This window comes from Ictidomys tridecemlineatus, chromosome 4 (genome assembly GCF_052094955.1).
Source record: "Ictidomys tridecemlineatus isolate mIctTri1 chromosome 4, mIctTri1.hap1, whole genome shotgun sequence".
NCBI classification, from domain to species: Eukaryota; Metazoa; Chordata; class Mammalia; order Rodentia; family Sciuridae; genus Ictidomys; species Ictidomys tridecemlineatus.
This window is the reverse complement of record NC_135480.1, coordinates 87360101-87376995: the sequence shown is the minus strand read 5'-3', so window position 1 is coordinate 87376995 and position 16895 is coordinate 87360101. Positions and strand designations below refer to the sequence as shown.

Genomic DNA, 16895 nt, shown 5'->3' with positions numbered 1-16895 from the left:
CCCCGACTCCAGACAATAACTGGGTCGGGACCTTTCCATTGTCCTGTTAGAATATCTTTCCAAAGTACCTTAGGCTTATGTACATTTTTCGGATACATATGTCTTTCCGCAGCACTAAGTCCTGATGAATCCAAATTTAGAAAGTTTAGAGTAAAAAGGGTTATTTTAAGTTTATCTTTGGGGGATATATACCCCTTAAAGATCCTTTTAAATTTAAGTCTTTCAAAAGCATTTTGTCTTAGTTTTTAGAATTACTTTAGTCCTTTTAATTTTTAGATGTGGTTTTAAACCATAGTTGTCTTAGCCTTTTGTATTTTCTATCTGAAATACCTTTACTTGACATTTTCAACCTTTTCTATCTTATTTCTATCTTCTAGTTTTCTACTAAGGTTTTTATATTTACCCTTAGTAGCTTTTTTCTCTCCTAGTTTTCTTTTGTTTCCTATTTTGTGGGTTAAAAATTCTTGTCTTTCTACATCTTTTTTATCTTTCTACATCTTCTCTCTCTCTCTCTTTTTACCTTCCTGTACTTCTGCTTTTGAAGTTTTCTACTTCAAATTTTTAATCTTCTTTATCTAAATCTTTTATCTTATTATCTTCCCATTTTCATGGGTTATGTTTTTTCTCCGTCATGAAGGCATCTTAACCACCTTCAATTTAACCTTTTAAAGCCTTTTGCAACTTACTTAGACATTTTACAACTTTTTACTTTACCACACAGATTATCTCATCTCCCTCTTTTTGGTTTAATAAGTACATTTTAATAGTTTGATGAGTAAAGCAATCTTTTATTCGCCATGAAGGTATCCCAACAACCTTCAATTTAACCTTTTAAAGCCTTTTAATTATCATCTATACTGTACTTTTAAATGTACTTTTCACCACCTACCGCTTCACTCTTTTAAACGAGGCTTAGATTCTGTTTAAATCGCTTTAATGTTAGTTTACATGGCTGACCTTCAACCAAAGGCTTTTTACTCCATTAAGAAGCTTTGTCTCAATCTGCCATGTACAAATACCTTTTTTTCTTCTTTCTTCCTTTCTCAAGCTTTTAAAGTAAGTCTAGTTTCCTCAAAATCTTTTTAAATGACATTTACAACTTTTTACCACACAGAGATTATCTCATCTAGAAACATTTCTTTAACCTTTAACCTTTTATATTAAAATATATTTCCACATCTTGAACCTTTTTATATCCCTTTTTTAACCGTTAACCCTTTTATAAATTCACATTCTGAAACAACCCTTATACAATTTTTGAATTTAGACAAATTACTCCACTTTAATAAGATGAAATATTTTTATGTTTTCTAAGGTACTATTATACTGTAATTGAAACCCAACTGAAACTTCTTATACTCTTTGTATATAAATTACACATGATAGAATCTTAACTCTTAGTAACCTTGTTTCAGCAAAGACACAGACCAAAGCAATATTAAACCTTTTTCCATTCACCAATTTATGAAAACACACATAATGTTTAAATATATTACCTTATGGAACTTAATAAGTAAAGAGTACTTGATTTCATATCTAGTGGTTGATATTTTAACACTTTAGCTTTGTAAATTAATCAGATGTCTGTAAAAACCAAAATCTTAAACAAGTCTGGTAAACAGAACTAGCCATCTCTTTCTTGTTGAAGAAAAATCCTTCTACAGGATACCATGATGGTCCTATTGATATACTTAATAACCTGTCTTTAAAAAGCCATGGGCTACATTTTTGTATTGTATCAACATATGCCCTAGTTGTTCTTGGTCTCACTGGGGTGCCTCCTTTCTCTAACAATTTCTCTTCCTTGGAGGCAAACAACTTCAAACCTCGAGTCAACCATTTTCCCCAGTTTGCCTGAGAAAGTTCTAGGAACAGGCAACTTGAAATAAAAACAAAATAAATCAAAACAAGAACACGTTGGTTTTTGAAATGGTCACCCATTTTTTTGCTCTCCTTCAGGATCAAGCAAATTCACTTACCCCCAAGCTTCAGACATCCCAAGTACGGGCCACCAAAATGCCAAGGCCAATGTCTCGGCTTGGCACCAGAATCACGAGGCACTCACAGCTTTGTAGGTTCAAACAGCAATTCTTTATTCCAGCTCTCACACCGCCTCCACACAGGTCCAGGGGCAAAACGTTCTGCTGTCTCCCGCACAAACCACCTACTCCACGAGGCTCTCTCCAAATCCCATTTCAATCTCACGAGAACTCAACGGGAACAAGCAGCAGGAACACCCTAATCCCAGCAATAATCTTCAACTTCCAACTTCCCTAAAACCCATTATCTTAAACTGGCAACGCCTTAAACTCAAGGAGCCGGTTACTTCCTCAAACCTGATCAGCTCTAAACCCGGATCTGCCTAGGTCCTTGAGCAAGGTCACCTCATTAAAGCATGCATGCAATGTCCCATAAATGTCCTCTAAGCAGCATGGGGTACGCTTGGCAAGGAAATTTCGATGCGTCATTCCTACTTGGTAATGGCCCTCAGCAATTGAGAATGTGCCTTTGAAGGGGATATTGAGAATAGGCCCTTCCCTTTTTCTCTTAGCCTCCTCTATACCACGCTTCCGCCATGATATACTGTGCCACCACAGGCCCAAACCTACAGGGCCAAGTGAATACAGACTGAAACCATGAGCCAAAATAAACTTGCTTGTTTCTTTTTTTTTACTTGTATATGGACACAATACCTTTATTTTATTTATTTTATTGTATGTGATGCTGAGGATTAAACCCAGGGCCTCACACATGCTAGTCAAGTGCTCTAACACTTAGCTACAATCTAAGTTGACTTAATTCAGGTGTTTGTTACAGTAATGCAAAGCTGACTAACACAGAGCTCAAGTTTTCAGTTTGGGTGGCATTTAAGGTAGAGTGTCTGGTAAAAGGAAGCATCAGGTATTTAAGTCTATACCATTCTGACCATCCAGGTGGGATCCCCCCTTGTCACCATGTAAGATTTTAAAAATAAAATTAAAAACAGTGTTTCACAGAAGAGTTTACAATGAAACCCAGGGTAGGGTTTGGCATGTCTTGTCATCTGTCATGTTGATATCTGCACAGCTCCATCTTCCATTTGTCCCCATTGGTCTGTAGGAGCTATGTCACAACATAGGAGGCCTACAGTTTGGCTTTGGCATCTACAAGGTTTGTGCCCAATTTTAGTCTATTCATATGTAATCTTTGGTGTTTGGAAGCTGAGCTACCCAGGTTATTCAGGGCTGGGTTGGAGGCTAGCTCTCACATCAGGTAATTTGGTAAATTTTCATACCATAATAGTAGAGACAAGACCATCTAAGACTGTTACAACAAGCTTGGGGATACTTCCTCGGGACTCAAACCATAGGCAATTGAATTGCAATAATGTCTTTATGTGTCACTTAGGAAGAGTTCAGTACCATGCCTATTTTCAATAACAAGGGGAAAACTCCCTTATAATGACATTACCTAAGCAAAGGACAGTCCTTAAGCTTTTATAGAGAGAGGTTTCTCCATGTCCAATTAATTAACCAAAATAAAAATAGAGTGATGTTGTGTTTTAGGTCATGTGTGCCGTACCCAGTCGTGCATTGTTTTTCAGAGGTGACCCACTAGGTGCTTGTGTTAATAGAAACAAAAAATAGTACAGGTTCTTCTTCATGAGCTAGATTAAGCAGCAAATTGATTAGTTAATGTGGCTAGAGTTTGGGAAAACTGGTAGAAAGCATGTCAGATCTGTGCTTAACCTGTTAAGAAATCAGTAAAAGTTAATAATAGGGAGAGAAATTTTTAAAGAAAGCTGAAAGTGCAGGATCAGAGAGGCACAGGAGAGCTTGCTACAAGCAATCTGTAGTCCACTTTTAAAGAAATAGTCAATGAGTGGATGAGTGAGACCATCATAAAAAGTCTGTTTTGTTTTATTTTGTTGAATCTCTTCTTACCCCGACCCTACCTCCAAGTAGGCTTATAAAGGGAAGAGGAAGAGGAAGAAGAAGGAGGAGGAGGAGGAGGAGGAGGAGAAATAATAAAGAAATCAGGGGAGTGGGAAAATAAGTGGAAGTGAAGCTGCTTTCTTGATCTATGATCTTAGGGAAAACTACCTAATGATGTCATTTGCTTGTAAGGCCTGGGAAATCTTTACTGTAAGGTCAAATGCAAGGATGGGTCTTTCTGTTGTCCTGGCAGTGCTGATCTGGGTCTCATTTGGCATGGGTCAAGTGAATCCAGAGCTGGACTCAAACTGCTTCCGGGCACAAGGAGCAAGAGCCTGGGAGACTGTGCCTCCAGGTCAGGTCTAGATTTGGGCTCTTGCAATGGCGTTCCGCTCCCCCGGGGAAGAGCCGGCTGCTGCTGCTTGGAAAGCCCTTGCTGTGCCATGACCGGCTCGCGCTCCTGGCAGCTGCCGCTCCAATTTATGCATCCTCCGGTAATGAAAAGTATTCAGTAATAGCCTTTTGCTGCAACTTTTTTTCTGATAATCCTTCTTCTGAACTTTCTTTTTCTTTCTGACTAGAGTTCCAGGGCTTTTATCAACACATGCCCTAATTATTCTTGGTTCCACTGGGGTGCCTCTTTCCCTTATCAATTTACTTCTCACCCCTTCCATATTTTCATCATAAAGACAATACAATACACTGAGACAAAACAAGACACAAACATACTGTATCAATCTTCTCCATTTTCTCGAAATGGCCATTTTTCCTCTCGCCCTATCTGTCTAGGGACGAGCAGATTGCTCCTGTCCTATCTATGGACGGGCAGCTTTTTTTCATCACTTACCCCCGAGTGTCCCGGGGCTCCTCGTAACGGGCCACCATCTGACGGTGTCCGGCTGCAGCAGAATAAGGGGGGTGGGGTGACGAATAACTTGTGTAGATTGATACAGCAGGAATAGGAGCCGTTTATTGTAGGACAACAGAGCTATTTATACATTCCACACAGCTTATCTTAATTAGCATAAACTAGATACATCAGTCAACCAATAAGGAATCTCCACACTTAATAGCTCACTTTTGTTACTTCTCAAACCACTGCCTCTGGCATTTTGCCAGGCACCATCCAGACTTGTTTATGAACTCTAACGTTCCCCTGGCAAAATGTTATTATGTTAAATGTCAATAGCCACGTGTTATTTTGACTTGTCTACAGACCTTAACAGCAGGTAAATCTGTGAAATCCATCTAGGTACAAGCCTTAGAGGATTTCCTGAGGTATGTTGCTTTCCTCCGGAACTCTGTGAGACTTGCAAAAGGTGTGCTGAGAAATAATTTGTTCAGAAATTGTGTAGATACTAGGATAGAACTAATTATAAAATAGTTCCTTGGCTAACCTCCATCTGAATATATGTCCCATGTGATGGGAGATAAGTGCAAGTGATGGGTGAAAAGAAAGGAAACCACAGGAACTTTATTTGACTCAATGTATAACTCACAGGATAATTGTTTAGCACAGTTTTATATCCATTTATCTTTTACAGATGTGGGACATCTGCCTGATAGTCAATAATACCAATAAGAAGTAAAGGTAGATCCTCAGAACCTAGATCAGTGCCTAGTATACAGTAGGTGCTAAATAAATATTTGGTAATGTTTGACTGAATAAGTGAAAAGTATTTCTTGGCATTGAACCGAAATGTGTCTCCTTGCAATTTCTACCCATTCATCTTGGAATACATATTTGCTTTGTTTACATGATAGGTTCCACACATTATTTAGAGAGATCCCATATTTCCCATGTTCCCAGCAAACTTTTTACCATCTCTATACATGCCCTTTATCAATAATCTTTTTTAAAAATATATTTTTAGTTGTTGTTAGACCTTTATTTTATTTATTTCTATGTGGAACCCAGTGCCTCACACATGCCAGACAAGTATTCTACCCCAGCCCTAGCCCCAGCCCCAGCCCCTGTCAATAGCCTTTTGATTGAAAAATAAGAGCTATAAAACATAGAAATACAACATAATAATTGAAACAGACAGCCCTGGTATAAGAGCTTAGACATTTAAGAGCTCAGGGATGGGCTGGGGTTGTGGCTCAGTAGTAGATCACTTGCCTATATGTGTAAGACCCTAGGTTCAATTCTCAGCACCACATATGAGTAAATAAAATAAAGGTCTATTGACAACTAAAGAGGAAAAAAAAAAGAGCTAGAGAATCCCTAAATGTTATCTAGTCTAAGCCTCTCATTTCACAAAAAGTTGAATTACTCATCAGAGTAACATCTGCTCTTGATCCAATAGCTACACAATGGTGAGTCCATACCTAGAACCCAAATGAATCATCTTATTGGAATTTTTATTATGATATAAAACTAAAACAACTCTATTAGATTTGTAAGATCTAGCTCCCCACCAAAGACTATTCTCTGTACAGATGATGAACTTGTTTTAGAAAGAGGACCCAGAATCCTACTTCTATGGCAATAATTTTTAGTCATTTGAACTTTTTTTCATGAATTACCAGATTAGTGGTTCCTTTTTAAAGTTTTAATAAAGCAATTTATAGCTTGTTTTAAATGCTGCAGGAAACCATATTAATATGTTCTTTTAAAAAAATTTTTGGGTAGCTATAGGTGAAGAACATGTCTTTATTTTATTTGTTTATTATTATTATTTTTTATGTGGTGCTAAGGATGAAACCCAGTGCCTCCCACTTGCTAGGTAAGTGCTCTGCCACTAAGCTACAACACCAGTCCATTAATATGTTCTTATACAGACTGGTAAGATACTTAATTTTTTAAGAGAAAGAATGATACATCTGAATATAAATTATAAGTCAGAGGCAATTCAGCTAACCCAATGGGTGTTAACATTCCTTTTATCTGACACACAGGCAAAACTGAGGAAAGTAAAATTTAAACATATTTTTCAAAAGTAAGGATTACCCGTTCTGACCCAGAAAAGTAAACTAAAAAATTAATTTAAAATATCAAATTTTTAGTAATGACACAATAGATACTTCAAGAGAATGAGCTATTACATTGCTTTTAAAGAATTCTCTTAACATTGGGGAAGTAGAATAGCTAAGAGAAGCTGGGCCTATAATCCCAGCCACAGGGAGACTGAAGCAGGAAGATCACAAGTTCCACATTAGCCTTAGCAACATGGCCAGACCCTGTCTCAAAATATTTTTTTTAAATGGCAGGGGAAAATAAACAAACAAATTAATTAATTAAATGGCAGGGAAAGTGGCCTAGTGGTAGAAAGTACCCCTGGGTTCAACCCCCAGTACTGCTTTAAAACAAACAAACAAAAGTTCAGAGGGAGGTTGTAAGGGCTCTTTTACCTTTATAGGTATAGCATCTATTTGCAAGTAAGCCAAGTTGCAAACAATCCATTGGAAGAACTTGTTTTCTAACCCATTTTCCTAAAATGATTTTGACTATTTGCAGCTGAGAATTTCCTAGAAAATTAACAACAAGCACTTTACTTTTACGTGAATGATGAACTTCAGCATCAACAATTTACCCACAATATTTTGAGAAGACTCTTCCTAAATGATCTTCCCCCTTAACAACTGGCAATTTAAGATAGGAAAATGCACAGTAGCACAGTATTAGAATGCATCAGGACATGCGATTATTACCAGGAGAAGGTTCTAGATTTTTATCTTGGGAATTGCCTCTAACTTCATTAGGCTGCCTCTTTTCCTGTGATCACCCCTGCCTTTGATACTTCCATGTACTTGAGTGGTTTTCTTTCTTTTCTCCTTCTCCTCCTTCTTCTATTTTGCAGTATCAAGGATGTAACCCAAAGCTTTACACATCTTGGTGAGCACTCTACCTCTGGGCTACATCCCCAGTCCCTTTTCTTTCTTTTTTTTTTTAATTTTGGGTCAGTGTCTCACCAAGTATTTGCTGAGACTAGCCTGGAACTTTCAATCCTCCTCTGAGTAGCTGGAATGGCATAAGCCACCAAGCCTGGGATCATTGGTTTTCCAAGTGCAGTCTGGCCACATGAGCAATACCTGGGAACTGGTTAGAAATGCACATTTTCAAGCCCTACCCCCACCCACACACTGAGTCAGAAATCTCTGGGTCAGAGGGCCAGCGCCCTGGGTTTTGTTGGCAAGCCTGCCAGGTGATTCTGATGCATGTCACAGTTGAGGATCCCTGATGATTCATTCTAGCAACTGGCCAATTCATGTTCCTTACCTTTCGAAAGATTTTATCCTTACCCTGTCAAACTAAGCAAGGCAACCCCTGATATCTGGGATCTGGCTTGCATTCAGAGTTAGGCTTTGATGTAAAACATGATTTCACAGAACATCAACATCAGATAGGACAATTCATGATCATGACAAAAACAAGACCACTCCATAATCACACCTGAACACAGGCAAAGACATGAACACATTAAATCCACAAAAGGAACCCAAACATCCCCCATCGTAGCTAACAGGAGTGGCTGCTGCCTTTTTGTCAATTAAAATTTAGATCTTGGTTATTCCTGCCCTTTTTCAATAAGATTATTTTAAAAGACCCAATCACAGAATTGCACCCACTTCCTGAAACCATCCCATACTGGACAATGCCCCACTTCTTGATATTACACAATACAAACTGAAATCTAAAGTGAGTCCTTTCTAATTCACTCCTACTAAGATGTCTCAGGTGGAGTCACCGTTGCTCTACACCCAACTTGTTCAACAACAAGTGGTGTCCTGGCGTCTCCAACTGGAGGGCATTGACAGAAGGGTTTTTGCACCACCTCCCAGTACCTACAGCACACAGTACCCTTGATGAACAGTTTGTTCCCAGTTCAAAGGAAGTGCAGAAATTAGGAACTGTTTAGAAAAGTTTACAGCAATGTGACAGCAATTTTAGGTCTGTTGAATCTAGATAGAACCCTGGGCTTTTGTTTTGTATACCAGTTGTTTAAATTTCACTTTTCTAGTAATGTGTAATTATGTTTTACAAATGACCCACAATAGCAAAGAAAAGGAGGGAGGAAGGGAGAAGGGAACTGGTTTTTTATCACAGTTTGAGAAATTTTCTAAAAGAATTTCTCTAATGCTTTTTTTTTCAATAATTCTGTCATATTAATAGTCTTAAAATTTTGCCTCAAGTATGCTACGCTCTTCCTCCAGTATCTTCAAAGTTACAGTATCCTCTGTTTTCCAGTTGAAGAGAGGGGAAACTAACATATTTTGAGCACCAACTATATGCTATCAATTGTGCAAATCTGAACACTCTTTAATACCTATGAAGAAATTTTAAATAAACATTAGCATCCTACCTCAAAATCTACTTCACAAAAAAATACAAGATCTAATGTTTATAACTTATGGATTTGGTTTATTTGTCAAAGTGTGTGTCTGTCTGTGTGTATATGTGTGTATTCCACACAGTATATATGTATATAGTTATTTAGAAAAGAATAAAACAGGACAAATTCCCTAATTGATTTTTGAGAAGCCTCCATGGCAGAATAAACCTGATCAATATAACGTTTGAAAATCTGAGTATAATTTCTTTAGTAAATACTGATGCAAAGGTGCTGTACTAGACAATTACTATGGTTGTTCTTCAGCTAATATTTATCAAGCACTTGGTATGTTGTTGGCATCGTTCATGCTTCCTTCAGTGGTCACAGTTGGGTGCCTTTTCTGTTACTTGCAACCCAACAGTCTTCACTGATGCAAATCTTAAATAAGTAGTCTAATGGGTAAAAATGGCAAGGATTAGTGACTGAAACAAATATAGCTTTTCTACTTAATAATGGTGTGACCCTTAGTTACTCAGTCTCTCTGAGTCTCATATGTCTTATTTGGAAGTAGAGGATGAAATCACTCCTCTCCTAGAGATAAACTATAAGCTTTGGGAAGTGCTTCTTTTTTATTATGTCCCTAACATTTAAACATTTATCACAAATTAGGCATTTAATAAATATTTATTAATAAAATGACATATAAAAGAATAAGTTAGGAGAATTCAATCAAACTACCCTAAAGCTCTTAGTTAATGGATAGTGGGTTTAATGCTCAGAATATGTTAGTTTCCTTTCTCTTCCATTGGAAGAGAAAGAAGAGTTTGTCAGTTACCACTATGAGAAACCTCATCTTACCATTTTTTTCCACTAGCACAGTGCCTGGAATGGAGATGCTTAATAAGTGAAGTATGAATAAATTAAGTCAGAGAAGATATTACAAAAAAGGTAACATTTGAGCTAACTTGAAGGACAGAAGTAGTACGATCATCACAGGTAGGGGTCAGATGCACAGCAGGAGCAAAGCCATGGACACAGGAAGAGCCTGGACAAGATGGCAGAGTGCAGAGTACATGGATGGCCAGGGCAACAGAAGAGAAGTAAATACACCCAGAAGATAGATCTGGAGAAGAACAGAGGATCACTGACTGGAAGGAGGAGATCTTGGGCTGGTGAAAAACTCAAGTGACTCCTGTTTACTAAATGCAAAGTAAATAGTTGAAGATGAGGACCATTGGTTGAGATATAGAATGGATTAGACGTTAATAATTTGATTCTGGAAGAAAAGGGAGAGGGAAAAATTCTAAGAGGACACCAATATTTCCAGCCTTGGGTTCTTCCAGACTCGATAGGAATCTGCTATTTGACGCCTTATCTTTGGTGAGCCTTGTCATCCAGTCACCTGGACCCCTCAAGGACTTGATTTGACAAATGTTCCTGATAGTGAAAAATCAAATTACTGACCTTTTTGTGTTTCTCCTTTCACTTGCTTTTTAGACTCTGAAAAATGCTAACTTCCAAAAAAAAAAAAAGAAAAAAAAAATGCTAACTTCCTCATCAACTTTGCTGAAGTCTTGCCCTTCTAAATGTCCTTTTATACTTTACTCAGCATTTTGTATTTTCCCTGTGCGTCAGCTAAGATATCAGCTGCACTGCCAGGAACGCAAGTCTATGGCTAGTCGCTCTATTTATCATTATATGAAATTTCACCACTTCCAATTTTTTAAAAAATTTTTATACCTTTATTTTATTTATTTATTTTTGTGTGGTGCTGAGGATCGAACCCAGGGCATTGATGTGCTAGGTGAGAATGGATCTGGGAAAGAACAGAGGATTGATCATTAACTGAAAGAAGGAGATCTTAGGCTGGTGAAAAACTCAAGTGACTCCTGTTTATTTAAAGGAAAAACTAATATTTAATGAATACTTACAATGCCTGACACAACAGATAGGATCTTCTATGAATTACCTTATTTCTGCTTTCTGATATTCCTAATGACAAAGGAACTATAATACCCTTGTTGTCCTGTTGAAGAAACAGAGATTCCAAGAAGCCTTGTGAATAGAGGAAGAGACAGGCTGAGTCACACTGGCAGGTGGCACAGTGACTTTGTTTAAGTAGGAAGTACAGCCATGCATCTCTGGACTCAGCACACAGATGTGTCCCTCTAATTCTTGGGTTTGCCACTGGTGTTTTGGACAGTTGCTCTTGTTGTTTCAGACAGTTGCATGGGACATTAAAGATTCCCTTGTTAAATGAAATCTCCCTGTGTTACCTAAGAGGAAATTGGAGCTCATAAATGGTGGGTTGTGCTCCACAATTAGAAGTGGTAGAAATGAGACCAGAAGCTTAGCAACAGTGTCCATTCACTGTACTACAGTGTTTTCTTAATCCTGAAGTCAGACTTTTTAATTGGTGTTTTACAAATTAACTGAGTTCATCCATGTGGGGGAAATATAAATTGTCTTATCTACATTGAAATCTATCTAGTTAACAAGGATTCTCACCTAGGTCAATTTATTAATATTATATTTACAATTTATAGGAAACAATAAAACAAGACGCAAAGCAAAGCAAAACTTAAACAATAGGAACCTTCAAACAATTAACAGTTGTTCAACTAGATTAAATTATAATGGCATCATCATTAGAACCTTTCCACCTTTCATTTAATAGTCCAGAAGGTCATGTGACCTAACTGGTTTAGCAAGAAAAAAAAAAACATTTTTTTTTCTGCCTCAGTAAAACTTCCTCCTCCTGCTGAAGTATGCTCAGCTTTGTGAACAAGTACCAAATATAATATAAATAAAAACCAAGGCTGCCCTGATAAAAATGTGAACACCACTGCCCATACTTGGCTCAGCTCAGTAGTCCCTGGGTCTCAGGAACTGGCAGGCTACCTGGCAGGCCCTCCCAGAGATGCGATGCAGGAAGACAAGCCCCTGGATGACCTCAGTCAATTCAGTTCTCTCATGAAATGTACTGAGAATGTGACATCCTGCGATGAAGAGGAAGGTCTGGAACAACCTTGCCATGTCCTCCTCCTCATAGAACATCATGTTCTTCTACACTGAAGCTCAGCAAGCCAAGGGCCCCTAGCTGTGGTAGGTTGTTGGGTATGCACAGATGAGGCTCCACCATCCTGGACAGCTTTCTTGAGTCTCTGGAGACTAGTTTGCCATAGATCCCAGGCATTTATTTGTTGTTGGTTTGTTTATTTATATACTGGGGATTGAACCCAGAGGTGTTTTTACCACTGAGCTAGATCCTCAAACAACCCCTCCTCTTTTTCTAAATCTTTTTTATTTTGAGACAGGTTTCTCACTCAGTTACTTAGGGCCTCACTAAATTGCTGAGGCTGACCTTGAACTTGTGATCCCCTGTTTAAACCTCCCAAGTCACTGGGATTACAGGCATGCACTACTGTGCCCAGCTCTAAGCTTGTTTATCCTTATAGCCTATCCGTGAGTGATAAATGTTTGCCTGACGTGGTGTGTACAGTGTTCTGTCTCACAAGACTCAGGCCATTTGTAGAGCATCTTTGCATGACAATTTTCATTAACAAGAGTGGAAATTGAGAGTTGCTAACCAGATTCAAATACAGACATTTTACCCCTGAGCATAGGGTACTCATGTATTCTAGCTGAATATATGAGTAGCTTACTTTTCCTGGTCTTTGATAAATAAGTTCCAAAAGAAGGAAAATCGTCATGTTCATCTTTGTCTCCTCTCCACCCAGCACAACCCTGATGCATATTGTGGGATTTTATAACAAATGGAAATAAAGAAATCAGTGAGTTAATGGATGTCCCTGTGACTGAAAATCAGGCAGAATGGTTCAGGTATAGTGTATTCTGTGGGAGGCCATCCTTCCACGGGATTTGAGTTACCTCCCTGGCTGGGTGAGAAGCGCTTAGACACAGATGTGTCAGAGCTTTCCCCACCCTTCTCCAGGTCCAAGGGCTTGTCCATGCAGAGGCCACTGCCCTGAAGACCCAATCGTCACCTCTGACCTTGGGATGCTGCCCCCCTTAATCTTCATTGGATGGGATTTTCCCCAGAATTTTTTTTTTCCCCAATAAAAGTCCACTCCCTGGCGTGTTTTCTTTCTCTCTCTCTCTCTCTCTCCTCTTCAGTAAACCTTCCTACTTCATTAGGTGACTGGAGGCTGGAGCTAGGAGAAGCTGTCCTGGAGCTGGTTTTAAAGGTAATTAGAGTCTTGTCTCTTTAATTTAAAACTCCCTAACGTTTTGCTCACGCTTCCAACCTTCTTTAATGAAGCCAGCACTGGTCATTGGACATTTCTTCTGTGGGTCACAAAAGTCTACAGGAAAATACCAGAAGATGGAAGTAAGTTCATCTCAAACTCAATATAAGCCAATAATGATACGCTGATATAAGAAAAATGAGGACATAACTTTAAGATTGACTTAATAGGATAGGAGTATGGTGTTCAGAAGAAGAGGTTAATAGGGGATTATTTCCTCCTGTGGTCACTTCTCAAGCATTCTGAATATTGTGCACAATCTGATAGGAACTGGCTTTCTTTCCAAGATAGACTCTAGCCCTTTTGTTTAGTCTCTTCACATTGTTTTCTTCCACCCACTAAAAAAAAAAAAAAACATTTTTTCTCTCCTCCTTCATCTCTCTGTTGTCTTTCTTAGAGTTTTCTCCAGTTCTACAATCAAGTCCCCACACACTCAATTTATTTCTACTTCCCCTCAAAACCCTGTTCCAATGTTATGGTAGCTACCCTTTTTACATAATAATATTAGTTATTTGTGTACCTTTCTTCTTTCTTAAAAGAATTTAAATTATAAGACATTGCTCAAAGGCAAGTGCATTGCACTGTTGTTGCTATAACTGGTTCCCATGTGTAATTCCCATCTATTACTCCTCTCTGCCTCATTAGATTGTGATCTTTAAAAGAGAATAAGTGACCTCAGCATCTTTTTAAATTATACACTGCCCCAACTAATTGTTCTTGGCAAAGAACAAATGTTGCTAGTCTGATGGTTGACACAGATATGTACAAGCCACAACAAAGGAAACTTACATACTAGGAGGAAACACACTGACTGGGAAAGAAGGTTTTAAAACCTTCCTTGGTATATAGAAGGACACACAGAAATTTACTGAGTCCATATTTCCATGTCCAAACTCAATATAAAAGTTAAGCAACTAAAGATATCTAACTCCCAGAAGAGTAAATACAAATGGCTAATAAATATCGGCAAAGATGTGCCATCTCAGTTAATAATAGAGAAATGCCAATTAAGCAAAATGAGACATTGTCATTTGCCTACCACTTTGGCAAAAACGAAAGAGACAGATAATGTTCAGTGTCAGCAAGAATGGGAACATAAATTTTAAAGGGCACTTTCCAATTCATGTCAAAATTTTACAACACACATTCTTTAAGTAAATAATCCCATTTCTAGGAATCTCCCCTTTGGAACTACTATTTACTCATTGCCAAGATACTGACCTATGGATGTCCACAGTGCCATTGAATTTATATTGGTAGAAATCAGAAACAATCTAAATATCTGTCAAAAGCAAGACGTGTAAATAAAGTAGGCTATGTAGGCATCATAACAAAGCGAATCTATTTATACTTACACGGAAAAATGGTTATGACATTGCCAAATTAAAAGTTTGCAAGGCATTAGATGTAGTATTATCCCCTTATTGGGGAAAAACAAATATAATCTATCCCTCTATATTCATATAAATATATAATCTTTTTTAGGGGGTGGGGAATTGAACTCAGGGCCTCAAGCATGCTAAGTACATGCTCTAACACTGGGCTTCACTCCCAGCTCCCAAATTTTTATATAACAGTGCAAAAACAAAACTAAAACATACAAACAAAACAAAGGTCTGCAAAGAAAAATACCAAGTTCTAACTGTGATTACACCTGGGAGACAAAATAGGAAAAACATTTGTCCTATTTACTTCATGTATATCTATGTATCATGTATATCTGTGTATCTATGTATGTGTGATGGGTTTGTTGATGGTGGTGGTGGTAATAGGGATTGAACCCAGAGGTGCTTTGCCACTGAAGTACATCCCCAGCCCTTTTTATTTTGATACAGTATCTCACAAAGCCACCAGGCTGACCTCGAATTTTTCAATCTCCCAGCACCACATCTGGTTTGTTTAAATGTTTTCAACACTGATGTAATACTTTGACTTTTTTTAAAATAAAAATTAAATAAATAAAATTAGTAGAGGTCTTAAAAGTTATAAAACATTTCAATATTCTAGGAAACTAATTCAACTTCAGAAAATTCATGCACAAAATCTCTTCAGGATTCCTTGGAACTCTGTGCCACAAAAATATTCACTCATATGTGTGTTAGTTACAGAACTCTGAAACCTTATGTAGTAGCATGGAATAGTGACATATTGTAGATGAGGTAAGAAAGGAGCTAAAAGAAAAAAAATCTTTAAAACACTTAAAACAAAAAAAAAAAAATGACAACCCAGGAACAAGACTCTCAGAAACAATTCACCAGATCCGTATTCTATGCTAGGGGCCACAAATTCAAATGCAAGTATCAGAACTTAATGAGGCCAATTGGGAATAAAACCATAAGAGCCAGAGGGATTGTTGGGAGCATTCATGTACTACGTAAAGAAAGCAACGATATTCCACAACTCCATCTGACAAGATAGGTCAGGTATGACCAGATCTTTCAATGTTTCAAAAGAAATAGAAATCAGAATTTTTATATCAGTAGTCCCATCTTCAATCTTAGCAACTAATAAAAAATTTTATTTTTAAATTCTAAATGCCATGTTGGTAAAGACTGTGAACAAACAAAACATATCTCACATCTGTATTTGAATTGAATAGTGAATAAATTCAGATTTTTTTCTCCATCATGGAGGACATTTTATTTCTTTTTGGTTTTTTCCCCCGATCAGGCCAGAATTTTAAAAGAAAATTAAATATTATATTCAACCTAATATTTAATTGTAGAATAGTCATGAAAACTTTTATTATTGTTGGTGTTGTTGTTCTTGTCATTTGACATACAATTCCAAAATAGAGCTTTCTGAAAGAATTCATTGAAATGCAATACATAGCTGAGTATAGAGGCATCTGCCTGTAATCCCATCAACTCAGAAGGCTGATGTAGGAGGTTTGCAAGTTTGAGGCCAACCACAGCAACTTAGCAAGGCCCTAAACAATTTAGCAAGACCCTATCTCAAAAATAAGCAAATAAACAATGCTGGGGATGTAGTTCAGCTATACGCACCCCTGGGTTCGATCTCCAGTACAAAAAGTACATAAAATTTTTTAAAAATACATAGTCATTTTAGAGAAATTAAAAAATTCAGAATAATGGGAAAGGAGGAAAAAATCAACCAGATAAATGACTTTTTCCAGTCTTTTTTTTTTCCAGGTGGAGGAGGCGTTGATGGTTTTGTGTAGAACAAATGAATAGAATTATAGAATATTAAAACTTAAGAAAATTATTTCAATTTTCAGGTCGAGTTAAAAAATGAACTAAAGACATGTGTATATTAAAGTCTAGGAAAGTACCCAAATACATTTAATTAGTGCTCCTTCTTGCCAATTTACAGCCCTCATCATCTTGTGGCATCTATTTTGAGAGTATATTATTATACCTGTCTGCATGGAAATGTATCATTTATCTAAATATGAGAGTGGCAAGGACATGGCCATA

General features: G+C 37.5%; 1 protein-coding gene across 1 annotated transcript in view; it reads left to right on the top strand.

The window, feature by feature from the left end:
* The first annotated feature begins 12115 nt into the window (after window positions 1-12115).
* The window catches only part of Tmem123 (transmembrane protein 123), a 62179-nt gene continuing 57399 nt past the window's right edge, over window positions 12116-16895 (top strand). Inside the window, exon 1 of the mRNA XM_005329122.3 lies at window positions 12116-12206. Within this exon, the coding sequence (XP_005329179.2) occupies window positions 12116-12206 (91 nt within the window). The remainder of the gene's footprint in view (window positions 12207-16895) is intronic.